We start from the raw sequence: 20,256 nt of genomic DNA on the forward strand, positions 1-20,256 counted from the left end.
GGGAAGAGGGCCAATGGAGCAAGTGGGGAGCAGAGAGAGAACAGGTCCCCCTGGGCAAGTGCCTTCCCTGGGGGCCGGGGCATCTCACTGCTGCCTTTGCACTGACTCCCGGGTCCTGGCCAGGCAGAGCAGGGAAAGGGAGCCCAGGCAGGAGACAGCCTCGCTGCCTCGGCCGCTGTTCACTGGGTGCGCTCCTCGCAGCTGTGTGTGAGGATGCTGAGGCCATGAGGAAACATAAAGTTAAAATTTAGGGGCCAGGGCCATGGCTCACTTGGTTAATCCTCTGCCTGCAGCGCCGGCATCCCATATGGGTGCCGGTTCTAGTCCCAGTTGCTCCTCTTCCAGTCCAACTCTCTGCTGTGGCCCGGGAGGGCAGTGGAGGATGGCCCAAGTGCTTGGGCCCTGCACCTGCATGGGAGACAAGGAGAAGCACCTGGCTCTTGGCACAGTTCCGGCCGTAGTGGCCATTTTGGGGGGTGAACCAACAGAAGGAAGACCTTTCTCTCTGTCTCTCTCTCACTGTCTATAAATAAATTAAAAGATTTATTTAGAAAATGTACAGTACACACTCTAGGGAGGAGGTGACAAACACAAGCAAGCAGAGATTGTTCCAAGCCACCCTGGGGTCTGACACAGAGCATCCGCCTAACAATGGACTCAGAGGAACAGCAACATGATTTATTTATCTTTGTCATTAAAAAAAAAAAAACAGAGGGACCTTCACTGTGGCATAGCAGGTAAAGCTGCCACCTGCAGTGCCGGTATCTCATATGGGCACCAGTTCAAGTCTCAGATGCTCCTCTTCTGATCCAGCTCTCTGCTAAGGCCTGGGAAAGCAGTGGAGGATGGCCCAAGTCCTTGGGCCCCTGAACCCATTGTGGGAGACCTGGAAGAAGCTCCTGGCTCCTGGCTTTGATGGGCCCAGCTCCAGCCATTGTGGCTGTTTGGGGACTGAACCAGTGGGTGGAAGCCCTCTCTCTCTCTCTCTCTCTGCCTCTGCCCCTGACTCTCTGTCATTCTGCCTTTCAGATAAATAAATAAATCTTTTAAAAAATAAGAAAAAAGTTTTATTTATTTGAAAGGCAGAGTGACGGAGAAACAGAGGGGGAGAAAAAAGCAGATCTTCATCCACTAATCACCCTGAGTTGAACATTATACACTGGTATGGAAACATCACATGGTACCCCCATAAATAAGTACAATTGTAATGTGCCAGTTAACAATAAAATATTAATAAAAAATAAAAAATATGCATTAAACAAACCTGCAGTCCTATCAAGATAAGTACTGGGGGGCAGTGCTGTGGCCCAGTAGGTTAAGCCTCTGCCAGGGGCCCCGGAATCCCATGTGGGTGCCAGTTCAAGTCCCGGCCACTCCACTTCTGATCCAGTTCTCTGCTATGGCCTGGGAAAGCACCTGAAGATGGATCAAGTCCTTGGGCTCCTGCACCCACGTGGGAGACCTGGAGGAAGCTCCTGACTCCTGGCTTCAGATTGGCTTAGCTCCTTTGTGGCCATCTGCAGAGTGAACCAGCGGATGGAAGACCTGTCTCTACCTCTCTCTGTCTGTAACTCTACCTCTCAAATAAATAAATAAATAAATAAAATCTTAAAAAAAAAAGATAAGCACTGGGAAATGATCTTACCAGAAGCCCACACGAATATTGAATTGGTCGAATCTACAGCATGGCACCCCAGGACTGGGGAGTACTACAGCAGCAATGGCACTCAGCACCACTAGAGGGCGCCTGAGACCTGCACACCGAGCTCACGCATGCGCTCATCCTTTTGCAGGGCTGCGTTCCGCGCGCTCCCGGACGCACGCATGCGCGTGGCCCTCAACGCGCCCCGCGGAGCCGTCGTTACCCGTTTTTATGGAAACGCTCCGGCGGCCTCGGCGGCGGTGGCTGCGGCGGCGATGTCCGAGTCGCCCGGAGAGAGCAACGTCCCCGAGATGGGCGCAGCGAGTGGAGTCAGCGACGTCCTGCAGGCCGGCGTAGGCGGCCGCAGCCGGGCCCGGGAGGCCCGGGAAGGCCCGACGGCCGCGAGCGCCAGGCCGCTGGCGCGGGGGCCGGAGCCGGGCCCGGTGTCCACGGCGAGCCTCCACGAGCAGCTCGGCCTCCTCGGGATTCGCGAGCAGCAGCTGTTCCGCCAGTACCTGGACAGCTACGCCATGATCCCCGTCAGGCTGCTGCGCGACTTCGAGGCGCGCCGCCGGCTGTTCGTGGAGGGCTGCAAGGCGCGGGAGGCGGCCTTCGACGCGGACCCGCCGCAGCTGGACTCGGAGGCGGCGGCCTTCACCGTGGCGCTGGGCGCGCTGGCCGACTGAGCCGCGGGGACGGAGCCGACGCCCCGGCCGCGCCCCTCGGCTTCCTCGCCTCCCACGCTGGGCTTTTTGTTTTTTGGGGTTTTTATTTATTTATTTATTTATTTTGCAAAGAGAAAGCCCAGGACAGATCGTCCCGCCGGAACCCAGAGACCGGACTCTCGATGGTCGGAGGGAATCCCGCGCGCGGCCTGCGGACTTGGAGGACCTGGGGGGGGGGGGGGTCTTCCCGCGGCTGTCGGATTCTTCAGAGAGGAGTGACGAGTATTTCAGATCGAGAAAGCCGGGCGCTGGATCGGGAGGTGAACGCGTCTGCAGGGCCGTGCGACAGTGCGGGGCGAGGGGATGGTCAGTGGCCGTGACTGTCTGAACCGTGTCATTCTAGACTGTAGAACTGGCCGTCTGCTCTCTCCGCGGAAGACAAGCCGGGGGACGTCTCCCCAAGGCGGAGGGACTCCCGCTTTCAACAGTTTTCTAGTGTATATGCAAATTGCCCTAATTTAAATATTTTTTCCCCTCTTCTAAGGCAAGGTAACAGAGACCTCCGTCAGCACCTTGGATTTTTTTATTTTCACTTACAGATTTGTATATCAGGTTTTTGTTTCGTTTAGACTGTGTCTGAATAGACTAACTAGTGGTGTTTTGGACATGGGGTTAGTTACAGAATGTTTTAGCGTTTTCCGATGTATTTATGCATTTCCTCCGTGTTTATGTATTTTATCCCTACGTATTTGTCCTACGTCCTCGCGGAGGGGGCGCACGCGTGGGTACCTGCATGACTTAAGCGCTCCCCGGGGCGCTGCCGGTTTACCTTCCCTTCCGGGGTGAGGTGAGCGCCTGGGTCCCCACAGCCTGGCCAGGCAGTCAGACTGGGCTTTGGCCGATCTGACAGTGAAAAGACGGTTCCCGCTGCAGTTTGCATAGCTACAAGGGCGGGTGTGCAGAGCCCAGGTGCTCGGGAGCTGTGGCTTCTCCGCCCTTCGGCAGACTGGCGTCAGCGGGGAACTGCTGTCCCCCTTTTCAGATCAGGGTAGCGTCACTATGCTAACGTTATTGGCTTGCAAGTCTGTATATAAGTCACTAAGGAAGTTAGCCTTTTGTAATGTGAGGTAGAAATACAGTTTCTCAGTTTTGATTGCTTTTGATCCCTTTGTTGTTTTTAACATGTGGAAAGGTAGAGCCCCCCAGGGAGCACACCACCGAGATCTTCCGTCCTTCCCTTGGTTCACCCCCTGCCTCCCTCCCCGCCTCTCCCCCTTCCCGTAATGGCTGCAACAGCCAAGGCTGCCGGGCCAGGAACAGCTCCCAGCTCTACCGCGCGGATCCTGGGGCCCAAGCCACTGAGCCGTCTTCCACTGCCTGCTCCAGCAGAAAGCTGGGGCAAAAACGGAGTAGCTGGGACTCAAGCCAGCTCTCTGATATGGGATGCCATACTGCAGGCCTGTAGAAATGTAGACAAAGTGTGTGTTGTAGTGTAGCTGTGTGTCTCTGCTTTTCTGTGGCTTCTAGACTTTGAGTCCTGCTTAGAAGGCTGGTCCTGCTACAGGAACACTTGCTCATTCGTGTTCGTTTGCAGTGTTTTGTTGTGGGTTCTGATACTGCTGTTTCGCCCCCATTGCTGCTCTTTTCCACAGTTTTTCTAGATTTTCTTTGACTTTTTTTTTTTTCTATTGTGGAACTTTAGGACTCGACTAAAGTTGAGTAAAAGTTTTTAAGAAGTTTCTGGGCTTTGCTTGTTTTGAGCAGCGTCGTTGGTACTGTATACGGGTCGCATTACATGCGTGTGATTTTGAGGGACAGCCAACATCTTTGTACTGTTGGCTTCCTGTCCAGTAATTTGATAATCTCTCCATTTATTCAGGTACCTTTCTGTATCCTCAGATGTGTTTTCAAGTCTGGAGGACTTGTGTGTTTTTTTGGTAAGAATATCCCAAGGCTTATTTCTTATGGCTTTCATGAGTGAGGTTTTGCTGTTTGTACATTTGAATGCTACTAATTTCTTCATATTTTTTGGTGCTGTATTAAAGTTCCTCCAGTCTCTTGTTTGGATTCGTCTTTGGCATACAGTCATCTCCACAAAGAGCAAGTTTTCCCATGTCCTTTGCCATTTTTAGTGCCTGTCACTCCTTTCTCTTGTATAATTGCTTGGGCTAGAAGCCCCACCCCAACATAAATACCCACAGAGTGGAGAAGACCTTGTCCCTGTCTTTTTGCTGGCGTTTGTGGGAATGCTTCTTGTGTTTCCCCAGCAACCAGCTAGCTTCCTCAGGGCTAGCTTTTGTGTTGTAGCACATCCAGGAAATGTACTTATATGCCTGCTTCTAGTCTGGGCTTTTTTCTCACGAGCAGTTGGGAATTTTGTTAAAGGTAGCTCCATGTTAATGAACCACTTGTCTTCCGTGCTGTGTCTATGTTGGATTATGTACCTAGGTTTTCGGGTAGGGGTCTAAGCATGTGGACTGTGCCTCATGACATATTACTCAGATTGATACTGAATTCTGTTTGGTGACATTTGATTTGAGATTTTTATGTTAGAATTCATAAGTGAAATTGATTTGTAGTTTGTTAGCTTTTCAGTGTTTATGTCAATGTTATATTCATTTCACCTAAAAAATATGGGAGTATTTTCTCTTGTTTCTTGCTCTGTAGAAGGGCAGATTTGGAATTATTTGGTCACAAAATTTCATTATGAAAACCATCCAGGGCTAATGCTTTTTGGGAGACAGACTAGTTCATTAATAAGTTCCTATTTTTTCTGAGATCAGTAGTTTGTAGCACAGTTATCTGAGTATTGATATTCTCTGCTGGCTTAGCATATTGCATTTTCTGGCTAATTTTCTGAAATACGCCCTTCTCTACCTAGTGGTGGCAGAAGAAAATGACTAAACTGGAAAGACCGAGATTGGCAACCTGTAGAAAAATTTCCCGTAGTTTTCAGAGCAAAGCAGGCTTGCTCCTCTCCATCTGCTCCTCACACACTGCTGTGAGGTGGCTGGGAGCAGATGGGCCTGGGGGGACCCTTCCTGCCGTGACGCCGTGCTCTGGGGTCCCTCCCCGAGACCCAGGGCAGGCCGGCAGAAACCTACCACTTGCTTCACAAGCAGAGAGAACGGGAGCACATTTCCCGGTGAGGCCTTCTCTGTCTCCAGGTAGATCCGAGTCAGGAAAAGTTTCTCAGTTGTGTTGCTTTTTTCTAAGAACCAACTGTCTTAACCTCTTTTGGTTTGTTGTTTTATTAATTTCTGCCCAGTCTTTACCTGCTTTTTTTAAATTTTAGTTTATTCCAGTAGTTCCTTTTTACATTTCTAACTTCTTGAGTGGATTTTTGGTTCATCAATTTTCATCCATTTCTGTTACAACCATTTAAGCTGGGTGATAAAATTCCTTCTAAGTACCATTACAGTTCAACTGTACAAGCTTAAGTACATGGTATTTTTCTTATTGTAGTAATCTGTTTTTCAACAAAGAATTATTTAAAAATTATCGTAATTCCCAATTGTGTTCATAGTTTTATGTTCCTTTTGTTACTGATGTGTAACTTAAGTGTATGATGGTCACAGAATGTGATTCAGAGTATACAGATTATTTGAAATGCATGGAGTCTTGTTTTACGACCTAACTGCCAATTTTTGTAAATATTTCATTTGTGCAGACCTTGTGTTTTCTAGTTATTGGTTGCAATTATATACATGTGATCATTAGATCAAGCCTATAATTTGTGTTATTCAAATATTCTATGTTTTTGTCAGTTGATCTAACTTAGGTGTATTTGTCTGTTCCATGTTGTATCTCTCAGTTTTTGCTCTAGGTGTTTTGAAGCAGTTATTAGGTGCATAAAGTTTGGAGTTGTGTCATCCTCCTGGCTAATTAAAACGTATCGTTCCATAGCCCCTGTCTCGATGTCTGAAACGCAGTCCCCGCGAGCGTCACACTGCACAGGTTTAACACAGGCGGACTGTCCTCCACCAGACTGCCCTCACTTCAGACCCAGCAACAAGCTGGGAGCTCCCAGCCACCTGCACTCCTGACCCTGCTGCAAATTCAGGAGGTGCCACTGCCACTCAGGCTTGATAATAGGACTCGGGAAAATGCTATATTTATTATTAGTTTTATTATGCACAAAAAAGAGGACAGAAATCAAGACATGCCAGCAGAGGAGCCCACAGGCGAGTCGGGTCTGGGACTTGAGCCCCTCGCCCTGTGGAGTCAGCCTTCTAGCACACACTTTTTTTTTTTTTTTAGGTTTATTTATTTAGTTATTTATTTGAAAGACAGAGTGACAGAGATCCATCTACTGGTTCACTCCTCAAATGCTCACAACAGCCAAGACTGGGCCAAAGCCAGGAAACCCAGAACTCCATGTGGTTCTCCTACATGTGTGTCAAGGCTCAAGGACTTGAGCCAGCACCTGCTGCCTCCCAGGGTGCACTCGAGCAGGAAGCTGGATCTGAGGCGGAGGCGGGATTCAAATCTAGGCACTCTGCGTTGGGATGCGGGCACCTCACCCGCTGTGCCAGATTTATTTATTTGAGAGAAAGAGAGAAAGGTCTTCCTTCTGTTGGTTCACTCCCCAGATGGCTGCAACAGCAGGAGCTACACTGATCCAAAACCAGGAGCCAGGAGCTTCTTCCAGTCTCCCACGCGGGTGCAGGGGCCCAAGGGCTTGGGCATCCTCTACTGCTTTCTCAGGCCATAGCAGAGAGCTGGATCAGAAGAGGAGCAGCTGGGACTAGAACCAGCGCCCATATGAGATGCCAGCGGCACAGGCAGAGGATTAACCTCCTGCACCACCGAGCCGGCCCCAAGCCTCTTTTTTTGTTAAATTGACTTAAGCAGAGAAGGTACTGCTACTGATCCCTCAGTTGCCCTTCTAGTTCCCTATCACTCTTGAAGGACAGTTTCACTGACCTGATGATTCAAGGTGGACAATAATTGCTTTCAAACTTTGTTTTTTTCTTTTACAGATTTATTTATTTGAAAGGCAGGCAGAGATACAGAGAGAAGGAGAGAGCAATCAATCTTCCATTTGCTGGTTCACTCCCCAGATGGCTACATTGGCCAGGACTGGGCCAGGCCAAAACCGGGAGCCAGGAGCTTCCTCCAAGTCTCCCACATGGGTGCAGGGCCCCAAGGACTTGGGCTATCATCCACTGCTTTTCCCAGGCACCTGAGCAGGAAGCTGGGTCGGGGGTGGAGCAACCGGAGCTTGAACCAGCACCCACTATGGGATGCCAGCCCAGCAGGTGGAAGCTTGGCCGACACCACTATGCCGACCCTGCTTTCAAACTTTGAAGAGATTATTCTGTACTGTGGAGAGCTGAGTCGTCAGTCCAGTTGTTTCCTTTTTAAAATAGACTGCTTTTCTAGAAGTTTTAAGTTGGCAGCGAAATTGAACAGGTCAGAAATTTCCCATCTGCCGCCTTCCCTCACACGTCCATAGCGGTGTCCGTTATCGACATCCCCCACCATGTGCTGTGTTTGCAAGTCGTGCAGCTACATTGGCACATTGTTGGCACCAAGTCCATAGCTTCACTAGGGCTCACCTTGGTGTTGTACATTGTGTAGATTTAGACAAGCATCATGACATGTATGTAACATTTCATATGCAGAGTAGCGTCACTGCCCTAAGAATCCTGTGCTGAGAGTGGGCATTCAGCCTAGTGGTTAAGATGCCCATGTCCCACATCAGAGTGCCTAGGGGTTTTTTGTTTTGTTTTTTAAGATTTGAAAGAGTTACACAGAGAGAGATGGAGAAACAAAGAGGTCTTCTATCCGCTGGTTCACTCCCCAGATGGCTGCAACCGCCGGAACTGTGCCAATCCAAAGCCAGAATCCAGGAGCTTCTTCCAGATCTCCCACATGGGTACAGGGGCCCCAGGACTTGACCATCTTCTACTGCTTTCCCAGACCATAGCAGATTGGATTGGAAGTGGGGCAGCCGGGACTTGAACCGGTGCCCATATGGGATGCTGGTGGCAGCTTTACCTGCTATACCACAGTGCCGGCCCCAGTGCCTAGGGTTCGATTGCACCTCTGGTTCCTGACTCTTGGAGGCAGCAGTGATGGCTCAAATAATTGATTTTCCACCACCCATGTGGGAGACCTGGACTGTGCGCCCAGCCCCAGGCACTCAGGGCGTGAGCCTGCCTCTGTGTACTCCACCTCTTTACCTCTCTCTTTTGGCTAACCCCGGTGACCATAGATATATTACTGTCTCTCTAGTTTTGCCTGTGTTAGAGTCACATAGTTGGGATCATACAGTGTATAGCCTTTTAAGGTTGGCTCTTTTTCATTTAATAATATGTAGTATCTTGTCATTTTTTGAAGATTTATTCATTTGAAAGGAAGAGTAACGGAGATTCCATCTGCTGGTTCACTCTCCAAATGGCCATAACAGCTAGGTGTCTGCCACACCAAAGCTAAGCACCAGGAACACGTGGGTGGCAGGGGCCTGAGTCCTTGGGCCATCTCCTGCTGCTTTTCCAGGCACGGCAGCAGGAAGCTGGACCAGAAGCAAGCAGCCCGGACGAGAACTGGTGCTCCTACATGGGATAGCCAGGTCACAAGAGGTGGCCCACGACTGCTCCACAGCACCAGACCCCTCTCTGTCCCTAATGCAGCACTGCAGGGTCATCTCTATTTTTATTCTGGAGACAGAGAGCTGCCACCCACTGCCTCCCACGTGGGTGGAGGCACCCAGTGGCTTGAGCTCTCACACTGCTTCCCAGGGTCTGCAGTGGCAGACGCCGGAGCCGGGACTGGAGCAGGAAATGTGATGTTCTGATGTGGGAGGCAGGCGTCCTCACAGGCCAGCCCCCACTCCAAGGACAACCGCTTCTCCTCTGTTTTCCTCGATTTTATTTGAAACTGCCCGTAATGCTTTTTAAATATTTTTTATGTATGCATGTATTTGAGAGGCAGAGAGCGAGCGAGCACTCCCGCTTAAGCTGGTTCACCCCTCAAGCGCCTGCAAAGCCCAGGGCTGGGCCAGGGCTGAAGCCCGGAGCAGGAGCTCCATCTGGCAGGCACTCAGTCACTCGAGTCATCACTGTGTCCCCCCGGGGCCTGTATGAGCAGGAAGCTGCAGAGTGGGGCCAGGCGTGAAACCCCGCAGCAAACAGGCGGCTTCTGGACTCCTGTATCCACAGGGCCAAAGGCCAAACGTCCTGTTCCCTTCTCTGGCCCTTGGCTGCGAGCAGTTTCCTGGGGTTTTTGTAAAACATCAGCTTCCTCTTCCCGCTCCTTCCCCTTTCTGCACTTTCTGTAATCCGTTCCCTGCGCTAAGTATTCTCCGTGTGAAAACCTAAGGTGGGCCACGGCGACGCCAAGAGCGAGGAACTCCATCCAGGTTTCCACGTGGGTAGCAGGGACCCGAGTACTTGGGCCATCTTCCCCTAACTCCCCAGGTGCATTAGTAGGGTGCTGGATGGGAGGCAGAGCAACCAGGGCTCGAACTGGCCCTCCCATATGGGTCTTGGGCGTTGCAAGCAGGGATTTAACCACACTGAGCTGCTGTTTTGACCCGGAAAAAGTGACCGTGTAATGACCAATCTGCTGGTCGTTACATGCTTCTGCCTCTGCAGGCTTTTTCAGACAGGGGCAGAGAGACAAGAGGTCTCCCATCCACTAGCTCAGTCCTCAAACATCCACAGCCCAGCCCCAAGGCAGAGGCAGAGACTCAGCCCAGGCCTCCCGTGTGGGTGGGGGTGGGAGCCATTCCTTGCTGCTTCCGGGGAGTGTGGGGGGGGGGGGGGTCTTCCATCCGCTGGTTCACTCCCCAATTGGCCACAATTGCCGGAGCTGCGCCGATCTGAAGCCAGGAGCCAGGAGCTTCTTCCCAGTCTCCCACGCAGGTGCAGGGACCTAAGCACTTGGGCCGTGTTCTGCTTTCCCAGGCCACAGCAGAGCTGGATCGGAAGTGGAGGGGCCGGGACCCACATGGGATGCGCACTGCAGGTGGCGGCTTTACCCACCATGCCACAGCGCCCCTTGACACCTTATCTTTACCAAGGTTGAGCAAGTTGGAATTTTAAAACACGGTGCTGCCTCTGAGACTCCCCACCGACCCGCAGCCTGGCAGTCAGGTTCCCCGGACTTAGACACCCACAGACTCCACAACCACGCGCTGCCAAGCGCTGCGCCCCGCTTTATTGCAGACGTTAAGCCGGCCTGGAGCTCACGCATGCGTAAAGGGATACGTGCGCATGCGCTCGAAGGGCTGAGGTGCTGTCGCGCAGTCCAGTTAGGACGCGTTTCCCGGCAACGCTGCGCCCAGCGGGGCTGGGATCCGAGATGTCAGAGCCCGGTGTCCAGCGTGTGGGCGCGTCGAAGGGCAGCAGCAGCCTCCCAGAGACCAGAGCCGGCCCGTGCGTCCTGAGAAGGAGCCCCGGCGAGGGAAGAGGGCCTCGGGGGCGAGGCCGTCTCCCCCGGGACCCCGCCTGATTGGCCCGGCCCAGCACGCGGAGACGTCCCGCCGACGTCGGGCCTCGCACAGATGCGGCCCCTTTTCAGCGCTGGCCCCAGCGTCGTGCGAGTCCTCGGCCGAGGGTCGCGGCGAAGGTACAATGCCTGGGGGTGCGGGAGGGGTCGTCAAGTGATCGCAGAGCCCCTCAATCAAGATGGAGTCCAGGGCTGCCGCTGACAACAGTGTTTTTATTTTTTTGAATGGAAAGGTCGTTTCTGGTTGAAACGAGGAAGTGCTTTATTTTAAAAGCCCCGGAAAAGTTTTTCCGACGAAAAGCAAGTGCTGAGGAGACAGAGAGGCTTGTGGGAGAGGGGCTCGGGCCGCCAGTTGAGGACGTGCCCCGTGGGCGGCCACCGCTGTCGCTTTCTGTCCCCGATGAACACGGCAGCCACACCTGGGGCGGGTTTGCTAGTAATTCGGAAACACTGGATTTTGCTTTTTTGAAGATCTTTAAGAAAAAAAATTTGAGAGCTAGAGTTACCGAGAGAGAGGGAGGGGGAGGGGGAGAGAGAGAGAGGTCTTCCCTCCGCTGGTTCCCTCCCCAGATGGCCGCCAGGGCCAGGGCTGCGCCAGGCAGAACCAGGAGCCAGGCGCTTCCTCCAGGCGCTTCCTCCAGGCCTTCCACGCGGGTGCAGGAGCCCAAGGCTCATCAGGTAACTCAGGAGCGTGTTGGGGGAGGGGTGCACATTTGCAAAGATACTAAAACGGACTTTTGGATTTATTGACTTAGGCTTTCCAGGTCAGTCTAAGGATCCTTTGAGTTTGTAATTTGCCCAGAATATTTGCCTTGCGTTGTGTACCTTATGTGGAGGTTGATTTTTCTAGAATAAGGTATGCCATAATTGCCAACTATGGGGTCCAGCAATGTTTGCCAGCAACGTGAAAGAAACGAAGTTACAAAAATAGGAGCCACATCTTTGAGTTGGTAAAAGGGTGGGGCAGGTGGGTGCTCGGCTCAACAGCTAGGACACTCCTATCCCATATTGGGTGCCTGGGTTCGAGTCCGGACTCTGATTCCGCCTTCCTGCTGACGCAGACCCTGAGAGAGCCGGTGAGGCCTCAGGTGGGTGGCTCCCTGCCACCCACATGGGAGACCGGGAGTGGGTTCCCAGCCAGTTCTGGGGCACGTGGGGAATGAAGCAGCAGATGGTTCAAGCATTTTCTCTCTCTCTCTTGGTCTTTCTTTAAAAGCGTATGAAATGCTTTTGAGAAAAAAAAAAAAATAGGCTTTTAAGTCCTTGTGATCTTATGTCATAGATATTAAATGATAAATTCTTCATGTGAAATTTTTAAAGATTTTTTTAGGATTTTCCAAGACCCTTCATTAACTGTTAATCCTTTAATCAAATCCTTCATCAAAACTAATCAGATGATATGTGATAAATGTGTTCTTAATCATTACTAAAAATGGCCTTATTGTTTCTTCATAGCTCATAGGACTAATATCTACATTACACTATTCTTAAAAGAAAGAAAAATTAAAATGACCTTAATGAAATGCTCTGAACTTTATGAAACGTGTTTTGAAACCCAAAAAAGAGAAATTATCACTAACACACTTAGCTGCTATAAAATGTGTGTTTTCAGTGGTTCATCAAAACAGACTCAGTGACTGATGTTCAAGAACTGCTTTTTCAGAAAACCAAGGGAGAGGACAGTCGTGCTGTCGGCCTTTAAAGGCCTAGGATGGTCCCCAGATCTGCAGAATCTCTGATGCTTTCCTGTCTTCTCCTTGAATCAAACCTGCTATTCCTTGTAAGTCTGCAGCTAAAATAATAAAAACATTATTTTCCCTCTTACCCCCCTCCCCAAAAGTCAATAGGGAAAAGAATGGAATATTCTACGGAACAGGGATAATGCATTTGCAAGAATAAGACAAAAATCTGGCCGGCGCCGTGGCTCACTAGGCTAATCCTCCGCCTGCGGCACTGGCACCCCGGGTTCTAGTCCTGGTCGGGGCGCCGGATTCTGTCCCGGTTGCCCCTCTTCCAGGCCAGCTCTCTGCTATGGCCCAGGAGTGCAGTGGAGGATGGCCCAAGTGCTTGGGCCCTGCACCCCATGGGAGACCAGGAAGAAGCACCTGGCTTCTGGCTTCGGATCAGCATGGTGCACCGGCCGCGGCAGCCATTGGAGGGTGAACCAATGTTTCTCACTGTCCACTCTTCCTGTCAAAAAAAAAAAAAAAAAAAAAAAAAAAATTTTTAAAAAAAGACAAAAATCTGAACCTTTGCCATAAGAAAAAAACTAAAATTTCAAGTAACTCAAATATTTCTGCATAAAAGAAAAAAGAGAACTCAAGAAAATTCAGATTGTCTTGATGCAATCAGAATAGGAAATAATTTACTAAGCAAGTCCTCAAAAAAATGCAGACCAAGAGAGGAAGTGCTGTGGTTAGGTACAATTTGTTCCCCAAGGTTCGCATGCTAGAAGCCAGGTCCCTGGTGTAGCAGTACTCTGAGGTGGAGGGTGGTGCCTAAAGGGTAGTTAGGGCAGAGGGCACCTAAGACATTAACGCCCATCTTGTGGAAACGGGGTCTCAAGGGACTGTATTACTTATCAGGAGAGCAAGGAGTTACAAAGTGACATGCCACCTGCCATGTTAGGACACAGGGCCCGTGCCTGGTGTGGCCAGCCAGGCTTGGACTTTCAGCCTCCAAAACAATGAACCAAAATAAACCTCTCTTCTTCGGAAAACTCCAGTCTCAGGATTTTGTTAAAGCAACCCAGAGGAGACTCAGACAGGCAAGACTGATAATTTGAAGACATCACATCCCTGAAGCTCCTATACAACTAAATACACCATCAACAAAACAAGCAGCGCTGACCAAAAAATGCAACTTAGCACAGCATTGTGGTGCCTGTTTTCACCCATCGGGTTAAAATATATATATTATGTATATGTCAGATGATAGAGAGGATATGAGAACACCCAGATACTTTGCTGGTGACTTGAAAGCTTATAGTCCTCTGGAGAACAATTTGGCAATATGTTAACAATTTGGTAATAAATTAATCATGTGCTTAAAATGCTGTGAACTAGTGATTTCATTGTAATTATGTTACTGGTGCATAAGGAGACTATTAATCCAGTAAAAGATCCGTGATACATTTCATGTGTGTCAGTGTGGTTAGATCTCAAAAACATGTTGACATTGTTGGACATTGTAGTGGGCCGGCGCTGTGGCATGGTGGGCTAGGCCTCCCGTATGGATATCAGTTCACGTCCCGGCTGCTCCACTTCCAATCCAGCTCTCTGCTGTGGGCTGGGAAAGCAGGAGAAGATAGCCCAAGCCCTTGGGCCCCTGCACGCGTGTGGGAGACCTAGAAGAAGCTCCTGCCTCCTGGCTTTGGATCAGCACAGCTCCAGCCATTGCGGCCAATTGGGGAGTGAACCACCTGATGGGAGACCTCTCTCTCTCTCTCTCTCTGCCTCTCCTCTCTCTGTGTAACTCTGACTTTCAAATAAATAAATAAATCTTAAAAAAAAAAAAAAGATCAAATCATAAGCCGTCAACCACCAAGTGCATTTCAGTTACAAGGCGTAGAGGAACGAGCACTAGGTCACTGCTTCATAGAAAAATGGTTACAGGGGACTTGCTGGTGCCCATGGACTTTGTGAGCAAATTTCTGCCCTTTGAACCTTTTTGAAGACCTCCCTGTAGAGGCCTGTAAGCCAGGCTCAAAGCAGGAGAAGGAAGATGGCCCCCGAGAGACTGGGTTCCCGTGCTGCATGAGCGGAAGAAACCGGTCTGGCGTCCCCGATGTCTTCCACGTCCCATCTCTAAGCATGAGAGCGCGGTGACGGGGGTCTGCGCATGTATGTTTGTGAGGGCGCAGGTGCCTGTGCAATGTCTGCAGAGCGGTGAGCTCTGCCTGCAGCCTCCGCACCCTAATGTTTGAGCGGTGATGAAATCAGCCCCCGCTGCGTGTCCTGGGATGTGTCCCCCTCATTAAGTGATGCACGGCTGTGATTCTGTGCCAGGCTTCTGAGAATCCCTTCCAGGCTGAAGTTTAAATGCAGCTTTCAGAGGAAGTCCACAGGTCACACACTGCTGTTGTGCCGGTTGTATGGAGACGGAAATCAAGGTCCCAGCGCAACTGAGTGGTCAAGACTGACTCCCACGCCTGTGCACTTGACCTCTTGCCATGTGCCCAGTGAGCCCACGGTGACAGGTGCAGAGGAGGGGCCCGGAACTGTCCACTGAATGTGTCAGAGACCCTGCCCAGCCCGGGGACTCTTAAGGTCTGTGGATTTAGAATGTGGACTCTGGAATGTGGTGCTATTTGGAAGGTCAGGGATTTGAGAGGCAATGGCCTGTTTCCTCCCCCCCCCCAAAAAAAAAATGCCAGTGGGTGCAAGTTTTCTAACCTTCTCTTGAACCAGGGCCTGGGAAATGAAGAAGACACAGAAGAAACAAACGGGCTGGGTGTGTGGCTCAGCAGGTAAATCGCCGCTTGGGACTCCACATCCCACGAAGGTTCCAGTCCAGCGTCCTGCTAATGTGCACCCTAGGCAGCTGCTGAAGGCTCAAGTACTTGGGCCTCTGCCACCCACTTGTGAGGCCTGGCTGGAGCTCCAGGCTCCTGGCTTTGGCCTGGCCCAGCTCCGGCTGTTGCTGGCATTTGGGGAGTGAACTAGCAGATGGAAGATCTCTCTCCATCTGTCTCTTTGTCTCTCTCAAATAAAAGGAAAAATAAATTGATTTTATATAAAAGAAACAAATTGGACTCAACTGTATAAGGAGTTGAGGCTAGACCACCAGGAACAACAGGATTAGCCTCATACACCAAGATGACCCTCCCCTGCCTCCCAAGAGGCCTGTCAGTGGGAGCACCGCGGTGCGCGGTGGGTGACTTCACACACAGAAGTAAAGACGACAGCAGTCAGACCAGAACACAGGAGACAGGCTGCACGTGTATTTCACTGTTCACCCCTCCCCAGCCCGTCCCAGCCCCAGCCACCATCAGAAAAGGACCTGGCTGGCAACATTTCAGCCCTTCTCATCATCTTGCTGAGGCTCCTGGGATGGGGAGAGGAGAAAGAGAGAGAAATGAACAGCAATGACAAGAACGCCACGAAAGCCACAGTGGGCCTGCCTCTGCTCTAGTGCCTTCCACACACTGCAATGCCTGCTGTAGTTTCCTTGAGAATTTTCAAACACCAGATAGAATTTCAGAATCTGTTTTTGTGGAGCCAGCATTCACCCTAGTGGTTGAGATGCCCCCATCCCACATTGAAGTGCCTGGTTAGATTCCTGGCTCTGTCAGAATCAGCCCTTAAGGCATCTAGTCTGGCTGAAAAGCCCCTGAGAGCAATTCAGCAATTCAGGCATAGAAAGCCAAGACACCATGGCAAAAAAAAAAAAAAAAAAAAAAAAAAAAGTCCTACATGAAGGATCTCTGTGAGTGAGACCCCATTGGAAAGAAGGGACCATCAAAGAAGGATGTACGTTTCTCTGAAGGGAGGAAAGAACTTCCATTTTGCTTATGGCCTTGTCCAAATACTGACAGAGACTGTGGATTCAAAAGGCTTCCATAGCCTTGGCAGTTCATGTCAAGAGCCTCAGGTTATCACTGACATCATACAGCAGAGTGTTAATTGTTAAATTAACAACAGGACTCACTGTGCACTAACTCCCCATGCAGGACCTCTGTCCTCAATGAGTTGTATTATGAGAATTAACTGTAAAACTTGTTCTCAAACAGGTGTGTGTGTGTGTGTGTGTGTAAATTGTTGAAATCTTTACTTAGTGTAGAGTTGGTCTTCTGTGTATAAAGGGCCTGGGAATGGGAGAGGGAGGAGAAAGGGGTGGGAGTGGGGATGGGAGGGCAGGTGTGGTGGGAAGAATCCCTGTATTCCTAAAGTTGGACTTATGAAATTTATACTCATTAAATAAAAAATTTCTTTGGATTAAAAAAAAATTCCTGGCTATGGCTCCTGACACCAGCTTCCTGCCACTGCAAGCCCTGGGAGGCAGTGGTGACGATGTCTCAGGTAATTGGGTTCCTGCTATCCATGTAGAAGACATGGATTGAGTTCCTGGCTTCTGGCTTTGACCTTGGCTCTGCCCCTGCACTGTATGGGCCTTTGTAAGTCTCCCTCTTTGTGATTCTCTCAAATAAAATTTTAAACAAAACATTTGCACCAAGTTAACATCTTTCAATTCCATTTTCTACAGCCTTTTTGAAGCACCTTGATGCCCCCGCCTTTGTCCTTGCCCCTCCCCCCAGCCTGAAGCCCCTCCCCCAGAGTTCCTACATCGCTTGCCTAGTGAGGTCTTCCCTAAGCTTTTGATTTAGAGTTCGGAAAGAAAATTCGCAGAGTGCGCCGCTCAGCCCTGCTTTATCGTTCTCCCTAGTGCCTACCTGCCACCTTTAATCTGCCTGTTCATCCGGGGATCTGAGGCACTGTCTATCCCCCACCAGAACTTCAGCACCACGAGGCAGCAATTTGTTTTGTTTGCTACTGTTTTCCCCAGGGCCTAGAACAATATCCAGCATAGAGTAGGTACCCAGCAAATATTTGGTGACTGAGGTACAGGGTACCAAATCTCCACAGAGGAGCAGAGTGAGGCACAGAGGGGTGAAGGCATTTGCTCCTGGTCCCAGCGTCAGGAAGTGGCAGGGCTGGGATTGGAGCCTAGCAGCACTGGCTCACTGTCCCCACCTCCGCCACCCAGCACCTCACGCCTACATGGTTCCCAAGACCCAATTCCACCCCCGCCCCCATTGTAAGAATGGGCACACAGTTCCAGCTGGCCAGTGAGAATGCTACATTCTCTTGAGTCTCACTGATTATGGATGGTTGTACAACCTAATCTAAGCCAATGAGAACCTTCTGCGGGATTTATGCCACCAAGGGGAGGAGCCTGCCTGAAAATAAAGCCAGTCCAGCAAAAGGACAGGAGCCACAATGAGGAGGAGTCAGATAGCCAAAGGCAGCTTACAAAAAAAAATTATTTATTTTCATTTTATTTGAAAGCCAGAGGGAGACAGGCAGTGAAGAGAGAGAGATTTTCCATCTGCTAATTCACTCCCTAAATGCCAGCAACAGCCAAGGCTGGGCCAGACCAAATCCCGGCACCTGAGACTCAATCCAGAGCTCCCTCATGGGTGGCAAGAGCCCAAGTGCTTGAGCCATCACCGGCTGCGTTCCAAGGTGTGCATTAGCAGGAAGCTGGGTTGGAAGCAGAGCCAGGGTCCACACCAAGCACTCCGGTACGAGATGTGAGCATCCCAGCACACCAGACTCTCACCCTCAAAGACAACCTTTTGGTGCCTGGATCTAGCCATGCCTGAAGTCAACAAAATTACACCCTAGAGTTTTTATTTAGATTACCGATATATTGTGTGGGTGTGTATGTGTGTGTGTAAAGTCAGTTTGAGCTGGGTTTTCTATTGCAATCAGAACAGAATCAGTCCTGATGGATCCCAATAACAGCAGCTGTCGCTTCCTGAAGAAAGTCCTTGGCAAGCCCTGGCAGGGACGGTGGGTCCGGGATTTGAATGTCCATCTCTGTGACCCTGGAAACTGCATACGTAGCCACCGCCGTACTCTGTTGGCAGATGTGACAGACACCTCCCCTGCCCCCAGCTTGACTGCTAGCACATAGACCTGACCTGCTAAGAGCCTGGCAACAGTAGGCATTCAGAAATCCTCCTTATAATTCTTTAAAAATAGCCATTAGAATGTATGGATCTTGTCTGGATCTTGATCCCACAAACCAGCTGAAAAATACATTGTTAGATACCAGAGGGTATTTAGACAAAGCTTTTGTGAGAAGTGGTAAGGGTCTTCTATTTCTGTTTTATTTTTTTTTTATTTTTATTTTTTTGAAAGAGTGGACAGTGAGAGAGAGACAGAAAGGTCTTCCTTTTCCGTTGGTTCACCCCCCAATGGCCGCTGCGGCCGGCGCACCACACTGATCCGAAGCCAGGAGCCAGGTGGTTATCCTGGTCTCCCATGCAGGTGCAGGGCCCAAGGACCTGGACCATCCTCCACTGCCTTCCCGGGCCACAGCAGAGAGCTGGCCTGAAAGAGGAGCAACCGGGACAGAACCAGCACCCCAACTGGGACTAGAACCTGGGGTGCCGGCACCACAGGCGGAGGATTAGCCTAGTGAACTGCAGCGCCGGCCCTGTTTCTGTTTTAAATGGTTATCTATTAGAGAGTCAGATGGAAGTTTGAGAGGTGACGTGAGATCAGGAATATAATTGAAAATGCTCCATACTACAGTGCAATAAGTAAATGGGAAGAACAGATTAAATGAGACAAGAAAAGTGACAGAGGCAGGCGTTTGGCCTAGAGGTTGAGACACATCCCTGTCTGCCTTCAAAACCCGCCCCAGCTCCTGCTGACACAGACCCTGGGAGGTGGCGGGAATGGCGCACGTCTCCATGAGCGAGACCTGGTGAGAACTCTTGGCTCCTGGCTCCAGGGACTGCTGTGGGCATTTGGGAGTGAGCTGGCAGATGGGATATTTTGAGAATAGTATTCTCTCAATGAGTGGGTCTAAAAATTTCCACCAAAGTATTTTTCAACTTTATGGCGTTTATATAAAAAAAAATTCTAGAAAATGCAAAACAAATCTGTGATCACAGAAGATCAGCAATGGCTTAGGTTAGGGCAAAGGATGGGAAAATTATAGAGGCTCCCCAGGAAACCTATGAGATGCGGCTACAATGTCATCTGGACTTGGGGGACTGCTGGGGTATCTGTCAGATCTCAGTGTGTACCCTTGCAACAGGGACTGCTTTATAGTCACTAGGACCTCAATAAAGTTGACAACCAATGCAACAGAGGAGGGGCCGATGTGGCGCAGTGGATTAAGCGGCTGCTTGTGATGCTGGCATCCCATACTGGAGCACTGGTTCAAGTCCCAGCTGCTCTGTTTGCAAGCAGGCTCCTTATTAATGCACCCGGGAAGGCAGCAGGTAATGGCCCTGCCACCATGTGACAGACCTGGATGGAGTTCTTGGTGCCTGGCTTCTGCATGGCCCAGACCTGGCCGTTGCTGCTATTTTGGGGGGTGAATCAGCAGATGAAGGATCTCTCTCTCTCTTTATCTCCCCCCCTTTTCTGTGTCACTCTGCCTTTCAAATTTAAATCTTTCTTTTTTAAATAAAACTACAACAGATCAAACACTAAGCCCTAGCAGCTTGCTAGTGGGTATATAGTAAATGCCCCTAAAAATCCAGTGCCTGCAATCCCATGACAGAGGGCCTGGGGTTCATACCTGGCTCTGCCCTGACTCCAGCTTCCTGCTAGTGTGGACCTGGGAGGAAGCAGTGATGAACCCAGGCAGCTGGGTTCCTGCCACCCACCTGGCTGGAATTCCCAAACCGTGGATGGGAGCCCTCCCTCCCTCTCTTTGTCTCTGCCTCTCAAATTAAAGGAAAAACATCCAGCATCGGTGGCAAATAATCGTGGCGCATTCTCGCAAGTACCTTGAACACCATTGCCATGG

At 50.3% G+C, this 20,256-nt stretch overlaps 1 protein-coding gene across 1 annotated transcript; it reads left to right on the forward strand.

Moving 5' to 3' along the window:
* The first annotated feature begins 1,804 nt into the window (after positions 1-1,804).
* Positions 1,805-6,212, forward strand: EID2B (EP300 interacting inhibitor of differentiation 2B). The gene has a single exon (XM_008257137.5). The coding sequence runs from the start codon at positions 1,825-1,827 to the stop codon at positions 2,326-2,328; it is 504 nt and encodes a 167-aa protein (XP_008255359.5). The 5' UTR covers positions 1,805-1,824; the 3' UTR covers positions 2,329-6,212.
* Positions 6,213-20,256: the final 14,044 nt, after the last annotated feature.

The sequence above is a fragment of the Oryctolagus cuniculus genome, chromosome 18 (genome assembly GCF_051225735.1).
Source record: "Oryctolagus cuniculus isolate XC-2025 breed Fujian yellow rabbit chromosome 18, ASM5122573v1, whole genome shotgun sequence".
In the NCBI taxonomy this organism is placed as follows: Eukaryota; Metazoa; Chordata; class Mammalia; order Lagomorpha; family Leporidae; genus Oryctolagus; species Oryctolagus cuniculus.

Bases quoted from the DNA above. Each gene is read 5' to 3' on its own strand.
- EID2B (XM_008257137.5), top strand. From the start codon at position 1,825: ATGCGCGTGGCCCTCAACGCGCCCCGCGGAGCCGTCGTTACCCGTTTT.